The following is a 27,056-nucleotide window of genomic DNA, read 5'->3' as shown; positions in this document are numbered from 1 at the left end:
AATGCATGTACTAACTTACCCTAAACTAAAACAGGCACAAATATTAAAGGCAACTTTATATCATGCGTTTCCTAAACACGCCAAAAAGCACGATAAAAAATGGCAACCAATGTTTTTTTTACGTTTATCTCTAATTATAATGAAGAAACAAACGCATTTACACATTTGTGTATAAGTTAGTTTTTGCATAGATTATATTGATTATTCAGAACAGTATGTTGATTTGGTTATTACTAATGTTATACTTAGTTTTTCTTAGGACTTCCAAATGAAATTTTTTTCTTTATGACGCCGCCTGAAACGACGGCGTCATAAAGTACGCTCAGTAAACAAACTAAGGAATTTAACGAGCATGATGAAAGTGATAAATAATGATATTACAGTAAAAGCTTTTATGAAATTTGTTATTACAAATATTATTTACCATATCTATATAAAATCATACATACGTAGCAAAGCAGGAAAACAATCTACGAGAGAGAGAGAGAGAGAGAGAGAGAGAGAGAGAGAGAGAGAGAGAGAGAGAGAGAGAGAGAGAGAGAGAGAGAGAGAGAGAGAGAGAGTTGTTTTACATACGTAAATGTAAATTTTAAACAAAAAAAAATAGCCCCATTACATATAAAATAGATTACAAATATTTTACTTTATCATTACGGTAGTCTGTATAATACTGTAAAGTTCAGTACAGTATGTTGTTGTTAAAGTCGTGGCGATGAAATTCTCACGAAACAAAAACACGCCATTTGATTACAACAGCTGATTCATTCTCTCTCTCTCTCTCTCTCTCTCTCTCTCTCTCTCTCTCTCTCTCTCTCTCTCTCTCTCTCTCTCACTCTCTCTCTCTCTTCGTGTTATACAATACTTACATTTAGATGAAGAAACTAAAATTAGTTTTCTTAGTGTCAATTAAATACGAAACGAAAAAATTAGGCCGAGTCTACATCCATCTCAATCATAGCTAAAAATACGGCATCCGATTTCATCAGCAAACCACTATTTTTTGGGAAATATCATTTTATTCCAGAAAATTGCCACTCTTTAAATAGTTAATTGCACATTAAGAAAGCGTGTACTTTTGTTTTTAAATTTCGGGTGTGTTTTAAAAATCGAGTATTGTTGACTTCTTTTTGTTTAATTTTGGCTGTGAATAGATCAGCTGTCATCTAGCTGCCGCTCTTGAGTGTGTACGAATACAGTACACTAACAAAGTATCGTTTATAACATTTCTTAACTTATTCAAACCGTCTACATTATACAGTTGATATTACATAAGCACCAATGTGTTATAACCTATCAAATTTTTTTGTTTATTACATTTAAACCCCCCTCTATCTCTCTCTCTCTCTCTCTCTCTCTCTCTCTCTCTCTCTCTCTCTCTCTCTCTCTCTCTCTCTCTCTACCTCTCTCTCTCTCTCTACCTCTGTGGGCTACTTTTCACTACCTCCTATTCCTTACCTCTCTCTATCCGTCTAAAAAATGATATCTTTGTTGCTCCTCAAAGTTTCATTTATATTGAAAATCAATCATGATTCAATTTTCCTTACTTTCTCCAATCTCGCACCATCGGTCACATCGCGGTATTTTCGATATTTCCGGAAAATCCGCGATATATGTATATACATGGGTTATGAAAAAAATCCGCGAAGTGGTGAATCCGCGATGGTCGAACCGCGAAGTAGCGAGGGTTCACTGTATATAGGGCTGCCGACTAGTTAGAAAAAGACACTGCTTTAGTTATGCCTTCCCAGAGAAAGCCAAAACCACCAATGTGACTTGTAGCTGAATCTAAGGGGGTTACAGGGAATAATTTCAAAACATGCAAATTGATTTAGAAAAAATTAGGAACTATTGCACCGGGAGATATATCTCATTTCGGAAAAACTAGTTACCGTATCCAAGCCAAATCGAGCACTCAATCTGTAATACTGTCCAACTTAAAAACAAATAATGATGATATTAAGTTAGATGTCAAACCCCACCTTAATTTTAGCTACAGAAGGGTAGTAGTTTTTAACAGAGATCTGTATGAATTTACAGAGGAGGAGATATTGGCCATGTGCCAACTAATTGTATGGAAAGTACACAGAGTCCCAGGTATATCAATGATTATTTTTCCTTTCCAGGATGCTGATATACCTTTCCATATTATTGAAAACGAAATGATTAAAGTATGACCAATCAAGCATAAGCCACTGCAGTGTTTTAATTGTTATAATTTTGGGCACCCGTCTAAAGGTTGCAAAAATGAAAAAATGTGTGGTATTTGCTCCAAATCTTACCATGCAGAATGTGCACTTTGAGCCAGGTGTATAAATTGCAACTTGAATCATAAATCCACGGACAAGAGCTGCGAGCTGTATAAGTTGGAAGAAGCTTCCCTTAACAAATCTGATTTAGAACACTTAACTGTGGGACATGCCAAAAGACTATTAAATAAATCAAATAGCTATGCTAAGGCATTAGAATCAAACCCACTTAGTACTGCCAATAACTCTAGAAAAAGAAATGTACCATCTGATAAAATGTATATTACTTCCTGCGGCTTCACCACAGTGTATCAACACTAGGGCATTGCCCATCTCTGTACAGTCTTCGTCTCTCATCACGAAAACTAGTACAAACCGATCTCAGGCCATGTCCTTGCCTGTTTTGATGGAGGTTCCACTTAAAACCAGCTTACCTTATGTACGTCTAGTGGGAAAGGTGCAAAAACCTAGAATCTCACCATCTATTAATCGTAAAAGAGAGAGATAGCTCCATCTCTCTCACCACCCTCCATTAAAAACATTAAAATTATGACATCGAATAAATTTGAAGTTTTGTTTTTTGATGTTTCCAATGAACCAGAAGATAAATTGAATAAATCATGAATTCGAGTTAAGGTCCAACATCCACCTCAACAAATATATCAAAAGGACACAAAGAAAAAGACAAACATAGAACCCAACATATCAAGACCATATCTGAAGAAACCTACAGGTAATATGTGAGATTAAAATCTGCATATGGGAAGACCTCATCCAAGATGTCTTCCAGAACTAATCCTTAGTTTTGTCCTCCATTTTGCAATGGAATTGTCAGGGTTTAAGGGCCAAATATGAAGAACTTAAGCTCCTAATTCTTGAACATTCCCCCATAATTGTATGTCTACAGGAAAGTAAGCTTGTTGCTAACACTCCTTGCCCTCGAGATTGTTATCTATAGAACACCATATAATCAATAAGCAGGGAGCCATGGTGGAAGTCTCATGTACGTTCGTCGAGATGTTCCCCAAATACCTTTGTTTATTTGTACATCCCTGCAGGCAGTGGTTGTGCAAATTGATATAAGGGAGAAAATATACAATATGCTCTCTGTACTTGCCTCCAAATGATAATATTTTGTATGATAATTTAGTAGTGGGGATTCATGAACTCCCTCAACCTTTTCTCTTACTGGGAGTGTTGTTTTAGCTAACACAATGGGCAATATTATATCATCAATTGTGGATAATGAGGATGTGGGGCTCCTTAATACAGGAGAGCCCTTAAACTTTCATGTCTAGACAGGTATGTTGTCATGGATTGACCTATCAATCGCAAGCTCTAATTGCCTTCTCAACTTTGATTGGAGGACATTAGATGATTGGCATACTAGTGATCATGCACCAGTCATTATAAACACTAACAATGGTCCACCTTTACAGAAATCGATACGATGGAATCTTGACAAGGGGGACTGGGGTAGATTTCATGAGTTAAGCGAAATTGAAGGGAATGCTGAACAGTTTGAAAGCATTGATGATGCCATAGACTTACTGAATGGAACCCTCTATACAGCAGGAGTTAATTCAATTCCCAAAACAACAGGGTTATTCAAACGATGATCAGCCCCACGGTGGTCTCCAGAACTAACTGCCCTGCACAAAGCCACAAGAAGGTCTTTAACGCAATTGCACAGACGCCGTACTGAGGAGTACTTGATTATATACTCAAAATGTAGAGCTCAGTTCTCTCCTGCCATGAAAAAAGTCTGGCGCCAGTCATGGATGTTTTTTGTTTCCTCCATTAACAGTAGAAATCCTGTATGGAGGAAAGTAAAAATGATTGCAGGCAAATTCACCCCTAACCCACCACCAGTTTTGAGGGTGAATGATCAGTATGTGACAGGAGCAACCGAGGTTAGCAATGTCCTAGCTGATCATTTCTCAAATGTATCATGCAATTGTGAAGCAGCTCCAGGTTACCAGTTTAGGAGCATTGAAGAAAACAAAATTTTAAATTTTGCAACATCAAAGGAAGAGTCATACAATTCTCTTTTTACTGAAAGAGAATTTGATTCTACACTTGCTACGTGTAATGATACAGCCCCTGGACCCGATGGAATTTCATATGCAATGATTAAACATGTACATGTTAATACCAAGTTATTCATTTTAAGCATTATCAATAGAATATGGCATGATCATAGGTATCCAAGTGTTTGGGAACTACCCATTATTTTAGCCTTTTTAAAATCCGGAAAGAATGAGTTTTTAGCTGCAAACTATCGACCAATTGCATTAATATCTTGTTTATATAAAATCATGGAGAAGATGGTCAATGCAGGACTGATGTGGTGCCTGGAAAAGAAGGGTATTTTATCACCCATCCAGTGTGGATTTAGGAAAATGCACTCGACTGATGTGTTGATATGACTCGAGTCCTCTATTTGTGAAGCCTTTGCTTCCAAACAGCACCCTGTAACAGTCTTTTTTAATCTTTTAAAGGCATATGACACTGCATGGAGATATGATAAAAAACCATTCATGACTTGGGATTAAGAGGAGAGCTACCACTGTTTATTAAATCATTTCTTTCACATGGAGTTTTTCAAGTGAGAGTGGGCGAAGCTCTTAGAGGAAATGTCAGAAAAGAGTAGTTCCCCAGGGTAATGTTCTGAGTGTAACCCTATTTGCACTAGCAATTATTGGGATATCCTCTGGCATTCCCCAAGATATTTTCTGAACACTATTTGTGGATGATCTCTCCATATCATTTGCTGGAGCTAGAATGGCAATGGTTGAAAGAAAACTACAACTCACAATTAACAAAATTATTCAGTCGGCTGATATGAATGGGTTTAAGTTTTCAAAAAGCAAAACTACTATTGTCCATTAATGTTGTATCCGGGGAGTGTATCCAGACCCGGATATATACGAGAAAGGTCAACGGATCCCATGTGTAGGTGAAGCTAAATTTTAAGATTGATTTTCAATTGTAGGCTTACATTGGTTCCTCACTTAAAGGTGTTAAAAGCTAAATGTCTTGAGGCTCTGAATCTTTTAAAATTATTGTCCCATAGATCATGGTGGTAGACCGTAAAACTATTTTAAAATTATACATGGCCTTAATTTTTTTAAAAATTAGTTATGAGTGTGAAATATACTTCTCAGCCACCCCAAGCCAATTAAAGATAGATTCAATACATCATGCTGGTATTAGATTGTCCACAGGAGCGTTTAGAACTTCACCTATCCCAAGTCTCCTTGTTGATGCTGGAGAGTTACCTTTAGACCATTACCGAATGTCTTTTATTATTTGGTATTGGTTTAGGTTGCAAAGACTTCCTAATTCTTTACCCTTTCAGACTGCAAACCTTGTAAGGCACTCAACATACTTTGAGTTGCACCCAAAATCTCCTCAACCTTATGGTTTTCGGGTGAAACAATTATTAAAGTCTTGATATAATTAGAAGTAATGTGCTTCCATTTAAGATATCAATCCCTCCATGGAAATTACCAGAGATATCTTTTTTGTAAATATTTTATTGGTGTTAAAAAAAGAACATGGCTGAATTAGAAGCTAGGTCTCTTTTTATGGAACATGTTGAAGAACATACGGAATCAACTTTTATATATACTGATAGCTCCAAATCTGATGCTGGCACTGGATTTGGAGTACATAGTAGTTCTTTTAACTGTAAAGGTGCACTTCCTCCAATATCTTCCATAATTACTGCTGAATTATGTGGCATACTAACTGCAATTGAGAAAATAGCTTTAAAAGATGAGGACAATTTTACCATTTATAGTGATTCAAGAAGTGTCCAAGCTTTAGAAGCTTTTAATTCTAGTAACCCTTTAGTTTTAAAAATTTTAGAGTTGTTTTTAATTTTTGGTCTGAACAGTATAACAGTTTGATTTTGCTGGGTTCCGGTACACGTAAGTGTGTCTGGAAATGAAGAGGCAGATTCACTAGCTAAGAGTGCTGCAACCTAGTTGCTACTAAGAAGGTATCCCATTCTTTGTAATGATTTTTTACCAGCAATTAAGAATTTAATTTATAACAATATGCAACAGCATTGGGATAGTTTAACCAAAAATAAGATGAGAGAAATCTCAATTGTTATATCCCTTGATAGTATAATGGGATACCCCGAAAATGGAGACTACTCTTTGTTGTCTCTGCATTGATCACACTTGGATGACACACGAGTTTATGCTGGCTGGCCAACAGCAACCATATTGCGATGACTGGTTGATATCCTTGACATTGAGTCATATGTTGACCGAATGCCCCACTTATAGCACAGAAAGAAATAGATATCTGTTTGAGGCTCGAGGTGAAGATGGCATGTTCATCCTTGCCAAGATCCTTTTACATGATGTGTCGTATAATGCTTGTGGCATTTTTAAATTTATATATGAAGCAGGTCTTCTTAATGCTATTTAACTTCTATAACATATTTACTTCTTTGGTTTTAATTGAATATTCTTTTAATCTTTATTTATAATAAACAATATTGGCATCAATGACCTTCGATGTCAGGATGCCAGAGAACTTCAAATCATTCATTCATTTAGGTTGCAAAGGCTTCTTAATTCTTTAGATTGTCAGACTGCAAGCTTTGTAAAGCACTCAACATACTCTGGATGCACCCAAAATCCCCTCAACCTTATGGTTTTCGGGTGAAATAACTATTAGACAGTCTTGATACAGTTAGAAGTAAGGTGCTGCTATTTAATGTATCATCAATGCCTACATGGAAATTACCAGAGGTATCTTTTTGTAAATATCTGATTAGAGTTGAAAAGAATATGACTGACATAGAAGCTAGGTCTCTTTTTATGGAACATGTTGCAGAACATAAGGAATCAACTTTTGTATATACTGATGGCTCCAAGAATGCTGCAGCTGAGTTGCTATCAAGAAGGTATCCCATTCCCAGTGATGATTTTTTTTTACGTATAATTAAGAATATTATTAATGATAACTTGGAATGGCATTAGGATGGTTTACTTGAAAGTAAGATGAGAGAAATAAGTAATGTTATATCTCCTTGGAGGTATAACGGGATGCCCTGAAAGTAGGAGACTACTCTTTGTCATCTCTGCATTGGTCACACTCGGCTGACACACAAGATATTGGTGGTTGGCCAACATCAACCATATTGCAATGACTGTTTGGTACCATTGACAGTACTGTAAAGCATTTGTTTGACTGAATGCTTACGTACAATAGTGAAAGAAATAGATATCTGTTTGAGGCTCGAGGTGAGGATGTCAGGTTCATCCTTGCCAAGATTCTTGGACATGATGTGTCCTGCCATGCTAGTGGTATTTTTAGCTTTATTTCAGAAGCAGGTCTTCTGAAAGATATATAACTTCTAAAATGACACCTTTGCTTCTGTGGTTTTAATTGAATATTCGTTTGTTTTTTCATTTACAATAAACGATATCGGCGTCAATTACCTTAGATGCCAGTATGCCAGAAAACCTCAAATCAATCAATAAATCAACAAGATGAGAGTATCCAATCTGGAAACCTATCAATGGCCCTTATTGCTCTGCTATGGCATCTCACAAAATGGTTCCCAGATCTTCTTCGGCTCCTGCAGGAGGTCCCGAGAGAACTCTCTCCATGACACGATCAACTCACACAACCACATGTGAACATCTTCCACTAAGCTGTTGAATCTCTACATCTTCATGCCTGGAGACTATCCAACATCTCTATCGCAGAGGCTTTTCACAACAAGTTGCGAAAAGGATATCTGGATACCTAAGGAGATTCTCGGCTGCAGTCTACCAGGCCAAGTGGAATGTCTTCTGTGGTTGGTGTTGTTGAAGGGGTATCTCTCCATTTGATACCTCTATTTCATCAATAGCGAAGTTCCTTGCATATCTTCGGAAGGAAAACCTCCTCTCGATCTCGGCAGTGAAAGGCTACCTCTCGCTTTTAGACTGAAAGGAGTTAACATTTCCTCTTCGTTGGAGTTGTCTCTCTCCATATGGAGTTTCAAACTTTCTTACCCTCAGTCGGAAGATAGACCACCTTCATGGAATGTGGCTCACGTCCTTTAGAGTCTGAAGGGTGCTCCCCACGAACCATTATGCCAGACATCAGATCTTTACCTGACTTTGAAGACAGGTTTTATTGCTCCTTTAGGCTTTGGCCGAGAGAGTCAGCGAACTCCATGGTCTTTCCTATGATATCTCCCATTCAATGGAATGGGGGGAGGTAATGCACAGTTTCGTCTCTTGAGTATATTGCCAAGACTACCTCAAAAGCAAATGCATTGCAGCAGCTCGCCCCGGAGTGTCCACAATCTTTGTCAGCATGGGAAAAGTAAAGAGGAAGATCAAGGAGAACACGATCTCAGCTTGGATTTCAAGGTCATAGATCGAACATTGAATCCCGAACCTTCTCCACAGACGAGATGACCCAGAGCTTACGAAGTTAGAGGTATCAGCACGTTCCTAGCGTTAAAGAAGAACTACTCTTTGACGCAGGTCTTACACGTGGGCTGTTGGAAACTTCAGACGAACTTCACTGCCCACTACCTACACAATGTGATCCATAGGAATATGGAGACGTTCTCCATCGGCCATGTTGTAGCTGCACAACAAGTGGTCTAAATACCTCAGGCTCCTTGATGGACAAGTAGCAAATGTTTGAGGGCAGATGTTACCTGAGATTAGTCTGGGATGAATGTTTAAGGACTGGTTTTCTTTCTTTCATCTTCCCCACTCTTTTTGAACTTGTTGAGATACTACTGCTAGAGAGTGATTGGATCATTTGAATGGCCAGACAGTACTACATTGGATTCCTCTCTTTGGTTATTGCTCCTTTTTTCCTTGCCTATACATTCACCGAATATTCTGGCCTTTCTTTACACATTCTCCTCTGACCTCATACACCTGACAACACTGAGATTTCCAAACAATTCTTCTTCGTTCAGGGGGTTAACTACTGCAATGTAATTGTTCAGTGGCTACTTTCCTCTTGGTAAGGGTAGAAGAGAGACTTTAGTTATGCTAAGCAGCTCTTTTAGAAAAAGGACACTTCAAAATCAAACCATTGTGTAGTGCCCTAGCTTCTGTACCATGGTCTTCCACGGTCTATGATTAGAGTTCTCTTGCTTGAGGGTACACTTGAGCACACTATTCTATCTTGTTTCTCTTCCTCTTGTTTCTCTTATTTTTTGTATTTTGAAGTTTTTATAGTTTGTATATAATAGATCTAATCTAATGGTAATGTTCTTGAAATATTGTATTATAGTTTCATTATTCATAGTTTATTATTTCCTTGTTTCCTTTCCTCACTGGGCTATTTTTCCCTGTGGGAACCCTTGTGCTGATAGCATCCTGCTTTATCAAATAGGATTGTAGCTTTGCTTGTAACAACAACAACAACAACAAAATAATAATAATAATAATAATAATAATAATAATAATAATAAAACGTAAATAAAAATTAAAACAGCAATAACAACAACAGCCCTCTGCAAGCTGTCCTCTGTCTGCAGGTAAAATCATTTCCCTTATGTACCCTAGTATAGATATAATACTTGTTGCATCCCCATACCCCCTGGCGAGGTGGGATTGGATAACGTCTATGGTTGATTCAAAGATTCCTACGTCTCTGAGAATTCTTACCTAGACTAGTCACATTGCTAGTATCACACAATCACACAGATTGTTCAGGATGCTAAAGCATGCTTTGCAAGTAGAGTTTAGCGAGGTTTCAGGGTTTCTCCTTTAAACATGCAGAGCACGTGTGGGAAAACCCCATGTCGAAAACGTTGGTTCGGATTTCCACCCACCTAAAGGGTGAATCATCCCTAATAAAGAGTGAAAGAGTTTATATTTAGTGTAGGAACAAATGTCATATTTAAAGGAATTTGTATCTTCCCTTCTATACAAACCTTGAGCTCTATACAAAATTGACCTGCCATCACCTATCCTCCAGCAAGTCGTGCCTGCAATCAAAAGTGACGAAACAACACCGGTGTGTGTGTGTATGTGTGTGAGCGGGGTAGCTGGTACTACTCTCCCTACCCCTTGCTAACTAGGGGTGTGGTAGTTACAACTCACTAAAATTCTTATGGTTAGTCTTGTAGCTTAGCCGAAAGTATATACATAATAAAGAGCTCAAAGTTTGTATTGTTAGGAAAAGCAAATTACTTTAAATTTGTCATTTTTGTTTTATTTTGGACTGTACTGTATATGGTTACTACTATCACTCATCCCTGGGATAATGTGTTGATTATAAAATGTATTTAGGTAAGATTAATTTAAATTAATAATTCTTCAGATAGAATTAATTTTTTTCAATTCTTACTCAAGTTCATTGATGTTATAAACCCCCTCCCTACAAAACCTGTGATAGACTGATTAGCTTGGTCATTTTCTATATATCCTCATCAGGAAACGAAGGAATGGCCATAATAAAGGGCGCTATACAGTTTGCCATGTCACAATTGCCCTGAGGCAATGATTAACTATATAACCATATATTTAATGGAGAGCGTTTAGGGCTTATTTTACCTTAAGAGGAATAATTGTGGTGCTAGAATAGGATGTTGAATCTCTTCCTTTGGGAGAATAAACAGCAAATGACCTTTGGTAAATACTGAATTAATAAATTTTCTTTTAGAACTTATGTTATTCTGAAACTGAAATAGAGTACAGTACTGTACTATGTTATCATAATCTTTGTTTATTTGATGGCCCTGATCAGAAGTAAAATTTCATGTAATTTTAACAGATATTTATTTACATTGTATTATAATTTTTGCAGTGCTATGAAGCAAGAACAATCAGAAAAGAAGAATTCAGCTCTTCAAGAAACTGTCCACGAAATGGATGGTTTATCCAACCGACTAAAGAAAGAAATTCAGGATGATAAAGATGCTTTAAAGGCTTCCAATATAGAAGTTCAGAAATTAAGATATGAAATAACAACTTTGAAGAACAAGGCTGCAAAGATGCAGGAACAGATTGTAAGTGCATTACTGATTGGCTGCTGTTTTTTAACTCGTGTAAAGCAAAATATTAGTTGTTCCGTCACTTTATACAAACACTTTCTATTTAATGGGGATATTACTTTCGGTGTAGCTGAAAGACGAACCATAAGATTATAGCGAGGGATATCTACCACAACCGCTAGTTAGAGGGAGGGATGGGGGTAGCAGGCTACCCTGCTCACTCACACACCTGGGCTGAGCACCCACTTTTGCTTTTGGCTCGGTATAGTGGGGATATTGCCACTCTCTCCCGCCTTAAACTTGTCTTGCCATTTGACAACAACAATGAATACTGTTTTTTCTTTCTCTTTTAAGAGTGGCCGAGTTTCCTTCTAGATCGGCCTCATGCACACCTGTCCTGGACCTGAGAGCTGCTCTTGTAGCACAGTACTTTCATGTCCGCCCTTGAGATGGATCCTCACGAGCTGTTTCTGTCTTGCTGAGGCCAACGGTGTGATTGGGACCTCACTTGTCCTGAGTGTCTGGAGTGGTCTGCCTCCCAGTGGGAGAGGGTTGGGCTATTAAAAAAGTAGTCTAAATGAGATTTTTCTCCTTCGCGGTCTTCATCTTAGTTGAAGTAATTGCGGACTTCTTCTTTTACCACCCTGATCTCTTCCCAACGCTGCTCCTCGACCGGTCCTCTTTGGGGGACGGCAAAATAGCAGCACAGCCTTACTAACCCCAGGTTCATTTCTGCCCATTCTCCCGAGGAGCACCTGCTTATTTTCTGATTTGTTACAGATGTGGGCGTTCTGTTTGAAGTCCTTCAGTTGAATGCTGAGAGGAAGTGTACACTGACTTCCTCAGAGTTGGATCCTTCCCCTTTGGGCACAACACCAGACCACCTTGGTGTTGCTGCCCTTCAGTCGGTCTTCTGGTCCCCTGTGTCCGACGCCGAAGACTACGCAATATCTTCCTTTGGGAGGACATCTCTCTCGTCTGAGAGAGAGTTTTGCGTGACCAGCCAGCTTGTGACTGACGCCGAAGACTACACTTCTACCTCTGGGGCTGGGGGAAAGCAATGTCCTTCTTCGGGGGGACATCTATCTCGTCTGCGAGAGAGAGTTTTGCTTGACCAGCTTGTGGGTGAGCAGACTCTCTTCAGAGGAACCTGCTAGACGTTCCCCTTCAGGGCTTCGTCAGGTGGAGGAGTTTCTGACTACTCATCACCCTGTGTGTTCTCCCCCCTACGGTAAGGAGACACCTGTTTGAGCCTTCGCGTTCTCGCTCATTGAACCTTCGGTTTCTCATGACCCTGGGCCCTCGTGCTCTCATTATGCTGAGCCTCCTGGCTCTCGTGACCCTGAGATCTCGGGCCCTCATTGCGCTGAGCCTTCAGGCTCTTATGAATCTGGGCCTCTGGGCTCATGTTACTTTGAACCTCTGTGTTCTCGTAACCCAAAGCCTTCGTGACTTATCAGCGTCATGTGACCTTCCTCATCACACTACAGCTTATCCAGCTGGTTGCTATGGGCCAGCTAATCTGGTCTTGCCGACTTCTCGCCACTTGTCTCCGGATGAGCCACCGTCACTTTTCCAGGTGATGAGGGATCGTATCTTTGTACAGAGAGATCTTCTCTTTTGGCAAGACGATCATCAGTCTCGTTAACAGCATTCTCCAGTTCTCAGGCGCTCGCCAGCCAAGCGCCAGCAACTCTCACTTAGAAGTCGCAGGACTCCCTCTTGGCACTTACCTGCTATAAGGCGGCTCTCACCACCTTGCCGCTTACCTCCTCATCAGTTGCCCTTGCATTGGTCACCGAGACCGTCTGCCCCGATTCCCTTACAGGCTTGCAAGCGCCTGTCTCTTGGGGATCGGCACCCACAACATCCGGTTCAGGGCGATTGACATAGGAAGGCACCGAAGCACAGCACTGCTTCAAGGGACCAATACCCGGCAAAACCTCTGACAGTTCGACCAGTGCCACTTTTGCCTGCAGGTAAAGTGACTAATCAACCTACTTTTCAGGTTCCCAGACCTAGGGTTCCCGGCCGCCTAAGGATCCTCCTCCAAGCTCATCAGGTGGGAAAGAGCCTCAATGGCTAAGTGAAAGGCTATCGCTCAGCCTTAGGTCTGGCCTTCAGGCTCAAAGGAGTGGACATTTCTTCCTTGCTGGAACTTTCCCTACTCATACGAAGTTATGAACTTACCTGCCCTCAGTCGGAAGTGAGACTTCCTCCATGGAATGTGGTTCGAGTTCTCAGGTCTCTTAAGAGACCTCCCTACGAACCATTACGCCAGGCTTCAGATTGCCACCTAACTTGGAAGACGGTGTTCCTACTAGCTTTGGCCTCGGCCAAGCAAGTCAGTGAACTTCATGGTCTCTCTTATGACATCGCCCATTCAAGGGGATGGGGGGAGGTAACGTTCAGATTTGTCCCTGAGTTTGTTGCTAAGACTCAGAATCCGGGAATGCCGGACCCTCGGTTCGACTCTTTCCAGATTTTGAGTCTTTGTTCTTTAACAGATGACCCAGACCATCTCCTACTGTGTCCAGTAAGGAGTCTGAGGCTATATCTCAAAAGAACGGCTGCAGTTCGTCCCCAAGTGCAGGCATTGTTTGTGAGCACTGGGAGAACTAAGAGGAGGGTTACCAAGAATACCATCTCGGCATGGATTCGTAGGGTGATCCATCTGTCCCTGAATCCTGACCCTCCTCCGTCACGTCGCCCTAGAGCACATGATGTCAGGGGCGTAGCTATGTCTCTGGCCTTCAAGAAGAACTTTTCAGTGACGCAGGTTCTACAATGGGGGGTGTAGAAGCGTCAGACGACCTTCACAGCCTACTACCTGCAAGACGTGACCCACAGGAGGCTCGATACGTTCTCTATCGACCCTGTGGTGGCTGCACAACAGCTGGTTTAAAACTTCAGGCTCCTTAATGGACAAATAGCAGAAGGTTGAGGGCATTGTTACCCGGTCTTAGTTTGCATGAATGAAAAGGTATGTCTGGCCCTTATTCTTTTCTTCATCCTCCCCTCTCTTGGGGAAAGCAGCATCCTGGATTCTCTGCACAGCTGACCTCGAACCACTGCAGGTAAACAATGTTTCCTTGTGTTCCTAGTATTAAGCTAATACTGTCACGTCCCCATACCCTGATGAGGTGGTATTGGGAGAGTCCTAGCCTAAAGTGTCCATCTAAAGGGCTACAGGTCAACTTCCTAGGACGAGTCACACTTCATACCTTCACATACAGCTTATGTAATCTGCAGCCCTTGCACAGCAAGGTTCTAGCGAGGTGCAGGGACTCCTTATTGTTGAGTGCTGACACACTCAGATACTGAGTCCCCGGGCAAAGCCAAAAGCCAGTACTGGCTGGGACTTGCCACCCTTCCTTAGGGGTGAGTCACCCATATTAAATAGCATGGTTTGGATTTCAGTTACGGAACAAATGACAAATTCGTAGGTAATTTTTATTTTTCCTAACTATACAAACCTTAGCTATTTAATCAAACTTGCCTGCTGTGAAGTCCTACCTCTAAGCAAAGTGAGCTCAAGCACAGGTGTGTGTGAGGGGTTAGCAAGCTATCCTCCCTACCCCCCGCTAACTAGCGGTGGGGTAGTAAATCCTCGTTAAAGTTCTAATGGTTCGTCATTTCAGCTACGCTGAAAGTAATTACCCATATTAAATAGCTAAGGTTTGTATAGTTAGGAAGAATACAAATGACCTACGAATTTGTCATATTTATGTGTGGGTTGAATGCTGTAGGTCGCCTTGGGTCCCTCGTCCTACAGTTACTGTCTGGGACCTCTTCCAATCTTTGGAATTATCCTTCGCCTTTGTGGGTGCACCATGTCAGTCAAGGCGCCCACTGCTGTTGACTCGACGACGAAAATCTCCATAGTTAGGGCATTTAAAAGCATCCCAACTACTTCTGATGATTGGCTGATTGGGCCCCCATAGAAGGGTCCTGGCCCGCCATCTCAAACGGTGAGTTTTGATGCTATTGCTCCCGCAACGGTAAACTGAAACCAGCAATTTTGGGCATACATGGGGGTGTCGCATCTTTGTTCCCCCCCTCAAACATTGTTGTGTCGTTCTCACGGGGACGAGTGTTTCCTCACAAATGTTTACTCCCGTTGGTGTCGTCTTTTTCAGCCTGCCCGTCTCGGCGGAAGGGCACTAAGGTCTCTTCCCTTCTGGTCCTCCCTGTGTGGCTGGTTCATACCACCCCTCCTGGCTGCTACTATTCTCAACATCATCGTCAGAATTTTCTTCATAATTTTTCAAAAATAAGGACCTCCACTCGTCCTTTATCTTCTTTTGTTATGCTTTTAACTTGAGTTTTCTTCCGAGTTTTTCCTTTGCTTCCGAGATGTCTATTTCTTGCTTTTCGTGTGTCATTCTTTTTTCTTATTTCATCATTGTTTACATCTAAAGTCAATTTTTGGTAGCTGCTGTACTCTGTCTTTTGCTCCTTATCATACTCAGTTAATCCTCTTTCTCACTCTGCTGCCACCAATTTGTCACCATTTGTTGTGGAAATTAAATAATGAATGATGAGAGGCGGTGAATTAGACAACTTTTACATCTTAAGAGGATTTATTGTCTAAAGGGATTTTGACGAAGGAAAAATCTATTTCTGGGGAGAGACCTTTGTCGCCCGGTGAAAAGGTTCTTCTTGTCACTTTTCTGATATAATAACTTCCAAATATACCAGAGAAAGTTAAAGCATGGAATGCAGAGGTTACTACCCTCGCGCGAGCATCCCTAAGGGCGTCGTGTATAAAGATAGGGCGTGTGGAAACCACTAAACACAGGCCGTCTTCCATTTAGAGGATTCCTTCGTCAATGTATAGGGGGAGCCGACACAGCGGTGTGAACCGTACCAACCTGAACCACCTCACCGACGCCCGACACTAGCGCCATCTGGCATCCTTCTGTATGAATAATGGCTTGGAAAGGGAAGGGAAAACAGGGTAGGGTTTCACCGGGCGACACAGGTCTCTCCCCAGAAATAGATTTTTCCTTCGTCAAAATCCCTTTTCTGGGTCGACCTGTGTCGCCCGGTGAAAATATAAAAGAGAATGCCTTCCAAGCCCAAGAAATATAATGAACAAGGGGAATTAAACAGCATCATATATACCTGTGGAGGTTTACTAAATGAAACGTAGAAATAAAACAGAATAATTCCCAAACAATCTTAAGTATAAACAGTAACATTGTCATGGCAACCTATGAGTGAAACAGAACAATTCAATTCTCAAAAAGCCTTAGGTATAAAATGGAAATATTGTCATGTATACCTATGAAAGCAGAATGTCTCGACATAAATACAGATCTCAACAAACCTTAGAATAAATGGTAATCAACAGTAAAATACTTAAGGATAAGGGCAAATACAGCTCATAGGGACTGACAAATGATGAACAACGTAACAATGACATAACGTGAGATATTAAGGGGCTAAATCCGATCCACCGAGGTTAGGGGCATCGTGGTGAGGGGGGCAGGCAGGAGGGAAAAGACAGAGAGTTGGACAAAAGGAAGAAAGGTAAGAGGTTAATCTGGGGAGATTACACTCTCAGCTGCTATAGTAGGGTATTTTAGGGCCTGTAAGTTCTTTAACCCTGGATAGGTACGGTCCTCGGACACCCCTTTAAGGGTATACTCGGACGCGAACGACCCCGACGCCAAAAAAAATTCTTGAAAAATCAGTTTTTGCAGTAACCTCCTTTTTTCTTTTGCCAAAAAAAACTTCAATGAATGCTTAAAACAACTGTAAAGATAAATACTACTCATCTGCAGAAAAACTATTTATTATAAATATTTTAAAAAATTAAGTAGAAAAAAAAAGACCTGACATAAAAATTCATAAAAAAAAAGTTTATACATATAGACACAAATCCTTTTAGGAATTGATTCTTGAATGTTTAGGACACATCTTGATGTATTTTGGATGAAGTCAGACCCATGGAGGTGAAGATCTGAAATGAGAAAAAAAGGGTAACTTTTTTTGGCCAAAAAAAATTGTCCAAATTTCATGAATTTTTTTGGGTACCCAAATGAAATAGGAAGTGGCTAATTTTTTTAGGGAATAAACATATGTTATCCTAAAATAGAAATAGGTAAAAAAATCTTCATTATTTTGTAAATTACATTTATATCAAGGGCCATATCTAAAGGTAATTTTTTGAGTACTTGGAAATTTCGTAAAAAAATACATATATTTAATATATAATATGATATTTATGCAGGTAAAAATATACCAAAATATCACAAATTCTATAGGGAACAAGAATATATATAGATAGGGCAGCTTACGCTTCGGATATGTCCACAAAATGGCCGCCAACCACACTGACTCAGACTCCCTAATCTGCCACTTGAAATGTAGGAAGGGTATGTCAATTTCAAGGTGTTATTTACTAATCTAATTATTATTGGATATGCATAAAAATTGTATGGTGGGTTGCTGGATAATTGTCGATTATTTTACGACTATAAAATTAAAATTCTGACCCAAAAAATTTTTTTTGAAGGGAAATAAAATCGAAAAAAAAAAATGTAAAACAATATTTTAGCTAAAAAAATTTGATGATATTCAATCAAAAAAAAAGTAAACAAAATTTTCCGACAAATAAACATCTAGAGGAATCATTACTCTGTGATAGTTCCTTAGTACGTAGTAATTTTGAAAGAATTGGGAAAAAACGAAAAAATGGCAATCACCGGAAAATCGAACACATACCTATATATACGCCATATCTGGCTAAAAAAAAGATAGGCATGGGTAGCCAGATCATCTAGAAACACTTTCCAACACTATAAAAATATAAGTTTTGCGACACTACTCGCCAATTCCTTACGGTAACATGACTAAGCAAAAAAATGCAAAACAAATAAAAAGGGGCACTCGTGGAAAAATGGCCATTCTAATATACGGCATTTCAGAAAAAAAAAATTTCAGCCACGTGCTAGGCAATCCATCAAGGCATATTTTCCGACAAATAAACATATAAATGAAATATTACTCTGTGATAGTTCCTTAGTACGTAGTAATTTTGAAAGAAATGGGAAAAAACGAAAAAATGGCAATCACAGGAAAATCGAACACATACTTACATATACGCCATATCTGGCTAAAAAAAAAATAGGCATGGGTAGCCAGATCATCTAGAAACACTTTCCAACACTATAAAAATATAAGTTTTGCGACACTACTTGCCAATTCCTTACGGTAACATGACTAAGCAAAAAAATGCAAAACAAATAAAAAGGGGCACTCGCGGAAAAATGCCCAACATTCTAATATACGGCATCTCAGATAAAAAAAAAAGACATGCACGTGTTAGCCCAACCATCAAGGCACACTTTCTAACACATAAACATGAAAAAAAATCAATAATATACGGCAATTCCTTACTACGTAGTAAATTTTTACAAATATTGAAAAAAAAACAGAAATTGGCAACCGCAGTTAAATACCCAATATACCAATAACTACGTCGTATCTGACAAAAACAAAATCACGCATGGGTAGCCAGATCATCTAGACACACTTTCCAACACTAAAAAAGCAAAAGTTTTACGACACTATTTCGCAATATCTTACGGAAAAATGACTTGGCAAAAAAATGAAAAAAAATGAAAAAGGGACACTCGCGGTAAAATGCCCGACATTCTAATATACGACATCTCAGATAAAAAAAAAGACATGCACGTGTTAGCCCAACCATCAAGGCACACTTTTTAACACATAAACATGAAAAAAAAATGAATAATATACGGCAATTCCTTACTACGTAGTAATTTTTACAAATATTGAAAAAAAAACAGAAATTGGTAACCGCAGTTAAATACCCAATATACCAATAACTACGTCGTATCTGACAAAAACAAAGTCATGCATGGGTAGCCAGATCATCTAGACACACTTTCCAACACTAAACAAGCAAAAGTTTTACGACACTATTTGGCAATATCTTACGGAAAAATGACTTGGCAAAAAAATGAAAAAAAATGAAAAAGGGGCACTCGCGGTAAAATGGTCCTCGTGGTGATGAACGACATTTTAACTAAAAAAAAAAACATGCACATGGTAGCCAAACAATCCACCAAGACTTTCCACAACTGATAACCTATACAAGTTGCACCATTCTACGACAATTTCATAATACGTAATAACTTTGATAATTATGCAAACTACCTCAGAAGGGTAAACTCGGACGCGAACGACCCCGACGCGTCTCAGAAATCGGGGAAGGAGTACAGCTACAGCAATGCACATCTGGACACTACTAGAGCGTGTAGGGGAGACACCTCCTGCAGGTCGATCACCCACAAATTCAGTCACAGGGGTGAGTCACGTGAGAAAAACCTGTTTTTTTTTTGACGCTCGGGGTCGCAAACGACCCACCGTACCTATCCAGGGTTAAATAGTGGCGTTTAAAAACCGTACCTATCCAGGGTTAAATAGTGGCGTTTAAAAACCACAGGATATTTCCAACCTGTATACTTTTTGAGTTCATCAAAATCCATATTGTGGAAGTGATTGATGGAGGTTGCCACTGCTCGGATATCATGTGCATGGGGGAATGATTCCGGGTTGGCGTGCTTAATAAAGTAAAGAATCTGTAGTCTAATACCTTGGATAGAGATAGTACCGCCTTGTTCCCTGACAAACAAGGGGCCAGATGAGCGTATAGCAGTTCTAGCTAAAAAGGCCCGAAGTGTGACTACTGGGCACAGAGAAGCATCAAGTGGAAGAGGGATAATCTTCCAAGGGGACCATCTATTCTGAGGGTCTTCATTTTTAGCTAGGAAAGCTCTATCTGGGGGAGAGTAGGACTTCTCCTGACGGAAGGAAATCTAGGTTTTCAGGATTATGGGAGAGAGCTGCTAATTCTGAAATTCTGGTACCTGAGGCCATGGCTGTAAGAAACAGGGTCTTTCTAAGGAGAGAAATGTAGGAGCAGGATTCGTTATCGGTGTCTGATGCTAGTTTCAAGACATCGTTTAGGTACCATGAGACCTTTTGTGGACGGATGGAAGGTCTAAGCCGAGCACAGGCTTTTGGTATGGATGAAAAATATGAATTTGCAAGGTTGATATTGAAGCCTACCTAAAAGATCTTTTTCAGGGCTGATTTAATTGTAGTGATAGTACTAGCTGCCAGGCCCTTGTTAAATAGGGACCTAAAAAATGAAATAGCCAAGTTAGGGGTCATTTAAGTAACGTCTGAACTCTTTAAAAATTCTGCTAGTTTCTTAACAGCCGAATCATGTTGCCTAAGGGTTGAGTTCCTCTTATCTGATTCGATAAAGAGGACATTTTCCGGGTCGATGTTTGCATCCTTGTGGGCTGCAAATTTCATGAAATCCACAAAGTTAGGGTTTATGCTATTCTTGAGGAATCTGACACAGTCTGTGTTTGGACCACTTGTGTCAGCTTGGGGTATGGGATCCGGAAGGGGCGAAGTTTCAACTCTAGAAGGAGAGGAAACCAATTGCTCTTTGGCCAGTTTGGGGCCACCAAAGCTACTGCTCCTTTGAATGAGCGCAGTTTGGGTAATACTTTCATCAGAAGATTCACTGGAGGGAATAGGTAAAGCTTTTTCCAATGGTTCCATTCCAGGGTTAATGCATCTGTAGCATAAGCCTGAGGGTCCAGGTTCGGAGGCACATAGCAAGGAAGCTTGTGGTTGAGCTGTGTCGCAAACAAGTCTACCTGGAGACCCGGAACCAGCCATGATATCCACCGGAATGAATTCATGTCTAGAGACCATTCTGATTCCAGTGGTTTTGTCCTGGATAGGGCGTCCGCTATAACGTTCTGGACTCCTGCCAGGTGAGTTGCTGACAGAAACCAGTTCTTTTCGGTTGCCAAGGTGAAAATCATTACCAGGATCCGATTCAGGTTGGGAGATTTTGATCCGCCTCTGTTTATGCAGTGGACTACTGCCGTGCTGTCTGAGACTACCCTGACATGAGTTGTCTTTGGAGGGGATAGCCGTTTTAAGGTTAGGAATACCGCCATGGCCTCCAACACGTTTATGTGGAATTGTTTCATAGTGGGGGACCAGGAGCCCTGAAACATCTGGTGTTGAGAGTAGCCCCCCCCCCAACCACTGAGAGACGCGTCTGTGTGAATCGTCACTTGGGGATGGGGAAACTGCAGAGGAACTGATTTGGATAGGTTCTCTGGTTTTTTACCATATCCGGAGTCGCTTTATTAATATTGAGGGGATCACTGATATTTTGTCCCTTAGGCGAGTTATTGCTCTCTTCCTCCAAACTCGGTTGATGTCCTTGAGTTTGGCTTTAAGTAAGAGGTCTGTGACTGAGGCGAATTGAAGTAAGCCGAGAACTCTTTCTAAGGCTCTTCTTGACTCCTGTTTGTTTTTGATGAACCGTTTTGTCTTCGATGCTATCTCTTTGAGTTATTTTGGAGGAAGAGATAGTTTGTGATTTGTGAGGTCCCAGTGAATGCCTAGCCATTCGAATTGGCTTGCTGGTTGTAGGCGTGATTTCTGCAAGTTGACTTGAAATCCCAGTTTGTGTAGGAACTGAACCACCTTGGTTGTAGCCTTGTGGCATTCCTGAACTGTTTGTGCCCAAATGAGCCAGTCGTCCAGGTAAGCTATCAGCATAATTCCCTGGCTCCTGAGCTGTTCTAACACCGTCTCCCCCAACTTTGTGAATATTCTGGGGACGATGTTGAGGCCGAAGGGCATCACTTTGAACGCGTAGGATTTCTTGCCTAGGCGGAGAAATTTCTTGCTACCGGGACGGGATAATAGGCGTCGGTAACATTGATAGAGGTGGTGACGGCCCCACGGGGAAGTAAGGTCCGCACCCGAGAGACAGTCAGCATACGGAACCTGTCGCAATGAATGTAGGAATTCAATTTTGACAGGTCCAGAACTACTCTCAAGGCGTTCGAATTCTTTTTCGGAACCGTGAACAGGCGTCCTTGAAATTTCAATGATCGTACTCTCTTTATGGCTTTCTTCTTTAGTAGGTCTTTTGTGTACTCCTCTAGAATTGGAGTAGGCTTCTGAAAGAAAGTCACTGTCGGGGGTGGGGAACCCTGTGACCACTTCCAGCCCAGGCCTTTGGAGACTATACTGTGGGCCCAAGGACTGAAGGTCTATTGGTCTCGAAACCAGTATAGTCTCCCTCCTACTTGATCTGTCTCATTGGTTGGGGTTAAATTTCGCTCCTCTTCCTCCTCGGGAACCTGTGGCTCTAGGTCCGCCTCGTTGACGGAACTGACCTTTAGCCCTGTTGCTTCCGGGTTGCCTAGGGTATCCTCGAAAGGACCCTGAGGCTCCGAAAGCTTGATTGAAAGCAGGGGAGGTCATCCATGTGGCCATAGAAGCAGGTTGGGTACCTTGAGGGGCCGGAACAAACACGATCTGTTGAGGAGGGGTGGCCTTGGAGGTAGACGGGGTCGAAGACTGTGAACCGGGAGATTGGCGATGTTGGCCACGACCGGTTTTATATGGGGTGTATAATCTCTGTTTCTTCTTTGAGAAAGGTTGCCTCATAACAGGCTCAAACTTACATTTGCTAGAGAGGCCCCATATGACTTGGAGGTTTTGGTTAGCCCTCGCAGCGTCTTGGAGGACTTTATCCACTTCCTCCTGAGGGAAAAGAGATTTACCCCAACAGGAAGAGGTAATAAGTCTGTTAGGCTCGTGCCTAATAGAAGCCTCTGCGAGAACATGTTTCCTGCAGTTCGTTCTCGCAGTCCAAAAGTCATTTAAGTCTATTTGAAAAGTCTGTAGAAGACTTTTCGCCAGTACCTGGAAGATTGGTTAATCACTATAAAGGGAGGCTATCAACTCAGAGGATGCAAGAGAGTTAAGTGATCTTGCTAGCCTATTCCTTGTCTCAAACTCCGTTCTCAGCAAGTGATCCGGGAGCTTAGGGAGTCTCTCTGAAAAGAGGGAGGAGGCACAGTCTGGGTCGAGTTTACCCACAGTAAAGGTTGTCGGGGCATCTTGCCAAAAATCGCTTGGGGCTGGCTTAAGGAGAGAGGTGGGGTCCGTCTCCTTAAGGGTTGACATTGGGAGGCTATCCTTGATGGCTTGGACGGTCAACTCCGCTACTTTGTCAGTAAGAGGAGCAGGAATAGTCGGAGGTGATGTAAATATGGTGTAAGAACCTTTATGGGTGGTTAACTTAGAATTAACGCATCCCCATTCCGAGAGTGTACGAGCCCAGACAGCTAGGGCTTGTTCCTTAGGAAATATCACCGTCTCCTTTGGCACTTTGTCCATTCGGACGAGGGCAGGTTCCCTCAGGCGAACGAACCCATTGAAAGGAAACTGGAGGTCAGGGGGGTAGAACTCCTGGTCTTCCAAAGGGCGGGTACCCAAACCTTCAAGAGTCAAGGTGCCGTCCAGGTAAGGAGCATGTCGAGCAAACCGCCAAGGGTTGTTCTTATCGAACGGCGGTAGCTTTGAGGTGTCAGGGCTTACTGGCGGAGCTGGTTGCGATCCGGAACGGAGAAGACTAGCCACCATGTCTTTGAGCTCCGTCATTACAGCAGAGTGTTTCTCCAGTCTTGTCTCCACCATTTCTTGTACCGTAGATATGGTTACAAGATTAGCCGAATAGGGGTCCGAGGGGCTAACCGCAGCTGATGCCTTGGCTTTAGCGAACTTACCCCTCTGTCATTTGGAAGGAGGAGGGGTTTTTGACATCACTGGGATGTCGGGAGCTGAGGGAGGTCGGGACCGGGGACATGGCTGGAGGCGAAGCCGGATTAACGGGTTTGGCTTTGGGTTTTTTAAGTGGCTTAACCTTGGGGCGGACCGACAAGGAACCCTCCCAAGGAGAAGCCGAAGGCTTGTCAAAGCCGAGGAAGGAAGAGGAAGAAGAAGGAGTAGGAGATAGAAAAGAGTCTGCCAGATCCTCTACACCACTTGCCTGCTCATCCATCGGCTCGAGGTGTATATCCAAAGCGGAGACGTCGCCAGAAAGTTGGTGTTCATCTGCAGAGGGCAAGGCCGCTCTGATAGCATCGACCAGCGGAGCAGCCAGCTCAGTAGGTACGGCGGCCGAGGGGGATCCTGGGAAAAGCCGGGAGGCCATGTCCCCGTCCAGCAGGTAAGGGCAGCCTTGAGGGGCGTTCCTGCCAAATCCTGAGACCCAGGACCGGAGGTGGATCTGGCTGCCTTGAGGGACTCCTCGTCAGCCTGAAAGAGGAGGGTAACGTTAGAACGAACTAGAAAGGAACGGAATAATAACAGACTCAAGTTAAAATCAATTTATAAATTATTGAACTCGTCCATAAACGAAGAAATCCCAAAACAACAATAAGAGTATGAATGGTACTATTGAGAAATCTTACCTCATCATTGAGGAGAAGGGACGAGAGCTCATAGCAGAGTGAGCAAGATTCTGGGAACCAGACCATATAAGGGGTCTGGCCTGCTTCCCGGGCGAAGGAGATCGCGCAGTGGGCATGGGATCGGCAAACGTCATGGCCCACCGGATCCGTAAATATCGCCGAGCAACTCTTGGAGGCACAGCGGACTTTCTGTAATATAAAGAATTATATAAGTACATGAACTCCCAGAAGGCTCTAAGTTAACCTAAAGGTAAGGTAATATGCTTAACAGTAAGAGCTAAGGCTAAAGGGGTGTTCTATATGATGTGTATTAATAGGTTCGTGAATTTTATAGGGAACTGGAGCTTCTCCGTAATTACTGCATCAAGAATAGGATATTGATGTAAAAAAGGGATACTCCGTAGCGCGTCGGAGTTCCGGGAGCGTGATTCACGAGGAACTGGAGCTCCTAAGTAATTACTGTAAAATACTTTGAACTTAGGTGTAGTGGCAAAGATGAAAAGCTCCGTAGTGCGTCGGAGTTCCGGGTGGGGGGGGATGTGGCCCTTGATATAAAAGATCTCCGGAAGATCTCTGGTAGGTAGCCTACCGGAGTATAAAAAGGGGAGAGGGCGGAGAATAGGGTATGTCGTGTGACGGGGCCGTAGCTGGAGTCAAGGTGCTGAAGGCCATCACGGGGAGGAATTCCCAGTCGAAGGGGAGCACCGTAGTAATAGGAAAGTAATGTGTTCCCAGCTCAAGTACGCTAACGGAAAACCATGGCGGAGCTCCGGAATAGCGGGGTCCAGACGGGTGGGACTATGAGGGAGGGGGAACAACGTGGCGGCTAAAGAGCAGGCCAAGCTAACCTAGAATAGGAGACTCTAACACGACAGGGCCTAAAGTAAAAAAAAAAACGAAAGACAAAAAAAAATAATCACTAGCCTATTAGAAAGAACAAAGTAACCTAGCTAAGATAATGAATAATCCCAGAAGGGGAGAGATAGAGAGGGGGAGAACCAGCATCTGTGAGGAAAATATTCCGAAACAGAAAACAGGAAACTCTAGCCTCTCACACTCGAAAGGTTACTAAGCTCGATCTAGAATAAAACACGAACCTAACAAAATCAAGTAACACATCTGTCGTAAAAGTACATGAAATAAATATATGTAACGAAGAATAGCGAAAGGGAAAATAGACACTCTGAACCGATGTAAAGTACGAAGAAAAACTCGTAACGAGCTAACTCCAACCCGCTGGGTAGGGTACTAAACTATTATAAAACGCTGAACGCTATTCTTCGTTAATACAAGAGACAGACTCGGAAGCGACTCATAAAGTACTTAAAAGTAAAAATAGCGGTTCTAAATGAATGGCACACGGCCAATTAATCTAACTTAAGATTAATAAGAACCTAGCATGACATTAAATACCTGAAGGCATGTAAACAAAGCGTGATGAAGGAACGCGTAAGTGACGCGGGACGGCATCAAGCCGAACGCACTAAAACACACGCAATATGTAAATAAGGCGTACAAGCCCGGGCAAAAAATAATGCCAAAACAATCTATGGTACTTAACATGGGTGCAGGTGGAAGGAGAGCTTCAGCCTTGGCGAAGTAATCCAAAAAACAAGGAAAAAAGCACACACAAAAAACAAAGGTAGCGTCGCGATACGAGTCCAAAAGAAGGATGACAGATGGCGCTAGTAGGTGTCGGTGAGGTGGTTCAGGTTGGTATGGTTCACGCCGCTGTGTCGGCTCCCCCTATACATTGACGAAGGAATCCTCTAAATGGAAGATGGCCTGTGTGCAGTGGTTTTCACTCACCCTATCTTTATACACGACGCCCTTAGGGGTGCTCGACCGAGGGTAGTAACCTCTGCATTCCATGCTTTAACTTTCTCTGGTATATTTGGAAGTTATTATATCAGAAAATTGACAAGAAGGACCTTTTCACCGGGCGACACAGGTCGACCCAGAAAATTAATTTTCCCAGAAACATGAGCAGAAATCTTCAAAGTGAATAAATTAATCTTGTTAATAACATAGTCAATAGAGCTTTAAATCTTGGCAATTATGTAACAGAAGAAATATAAGTTTCTCGCTGACTTCTAAATTACTGGAACAGTTTACAGTATCGTCAATTGATCATAATGAAAGATAACAGTGAATCATGTGTAAATTACAAACACTCGTGGAGAATGGACTTATAATATTGGGTGTCTTGTTACTTATCGAAGCCTGCCATGGCTGAGATAAGCCTACGATGGCTGGTGGGCCTACTATCGATTGCCCACACACGACTTGAGCTTGACCTGGACTTGGATCCAAATTGAACTTGGGCTTAATTGACTACTCTTGGCTTCCCAGCTGGTGTTATGGTGTGCATATTGCTTGGCGGTATAAGAGCTTCTCTGGCCTCTGGGTAGCAGTGGCAGGTGATGCAACTGCATCAGGTCGGTTCTCGCTTCTTTCCGTCCCCTTTCCCCGGTGTACCTGTTG

At 41.7% G+C, this 27,056-nt stretch overlaps 1 protein-coding gene across 8 annotated transcripts in view; it reads left to right on the top strand.

The window, feature by feature from the left end:
• Window positions 1-27,056, top strand: part of LOC137641352 (protein GOLM2-like) — a 756,580-nt gene that overhangs the window by 128,011 nt on the left and 601,513 nt on the right. For all 8 annotated transcript variants that reach the window (XM_068373821.1, XM_068373825.1, XM_068373823.1 and 5 more), the window contains exon 2: window positions 11,043-11,244. In XM_068373821.1, coding sequence (XP_068229922.1) covers window positions 11,043-11,244 — 202 coding nt within the window. The remainder of the gene's footprint in view (window positions 1-11,042; window positions 11,245-27,056) is intronic.

The sequence above is a fragment of the Palaemon carinicauda genome, chromosome 5, assembly GCF_036898095.1.
Source record: "Palaemon carinicauda isolate YSFRI2023 chromosome 5, ASM3689809v2, whole genome shotgun sequence".
NCBI classification, from domain to species: Eukaryota; Metazoa; Arthropoda; class Malacostraca; order Decapoda; family Palaemonidae; genus Palaemon; species Palaemon carinicauda.
The sequence above is the reverse complement of the archived record's forward strand: the minus strand, read 5'-3'. Positions and strand labels throughout refer to the sequence as shown.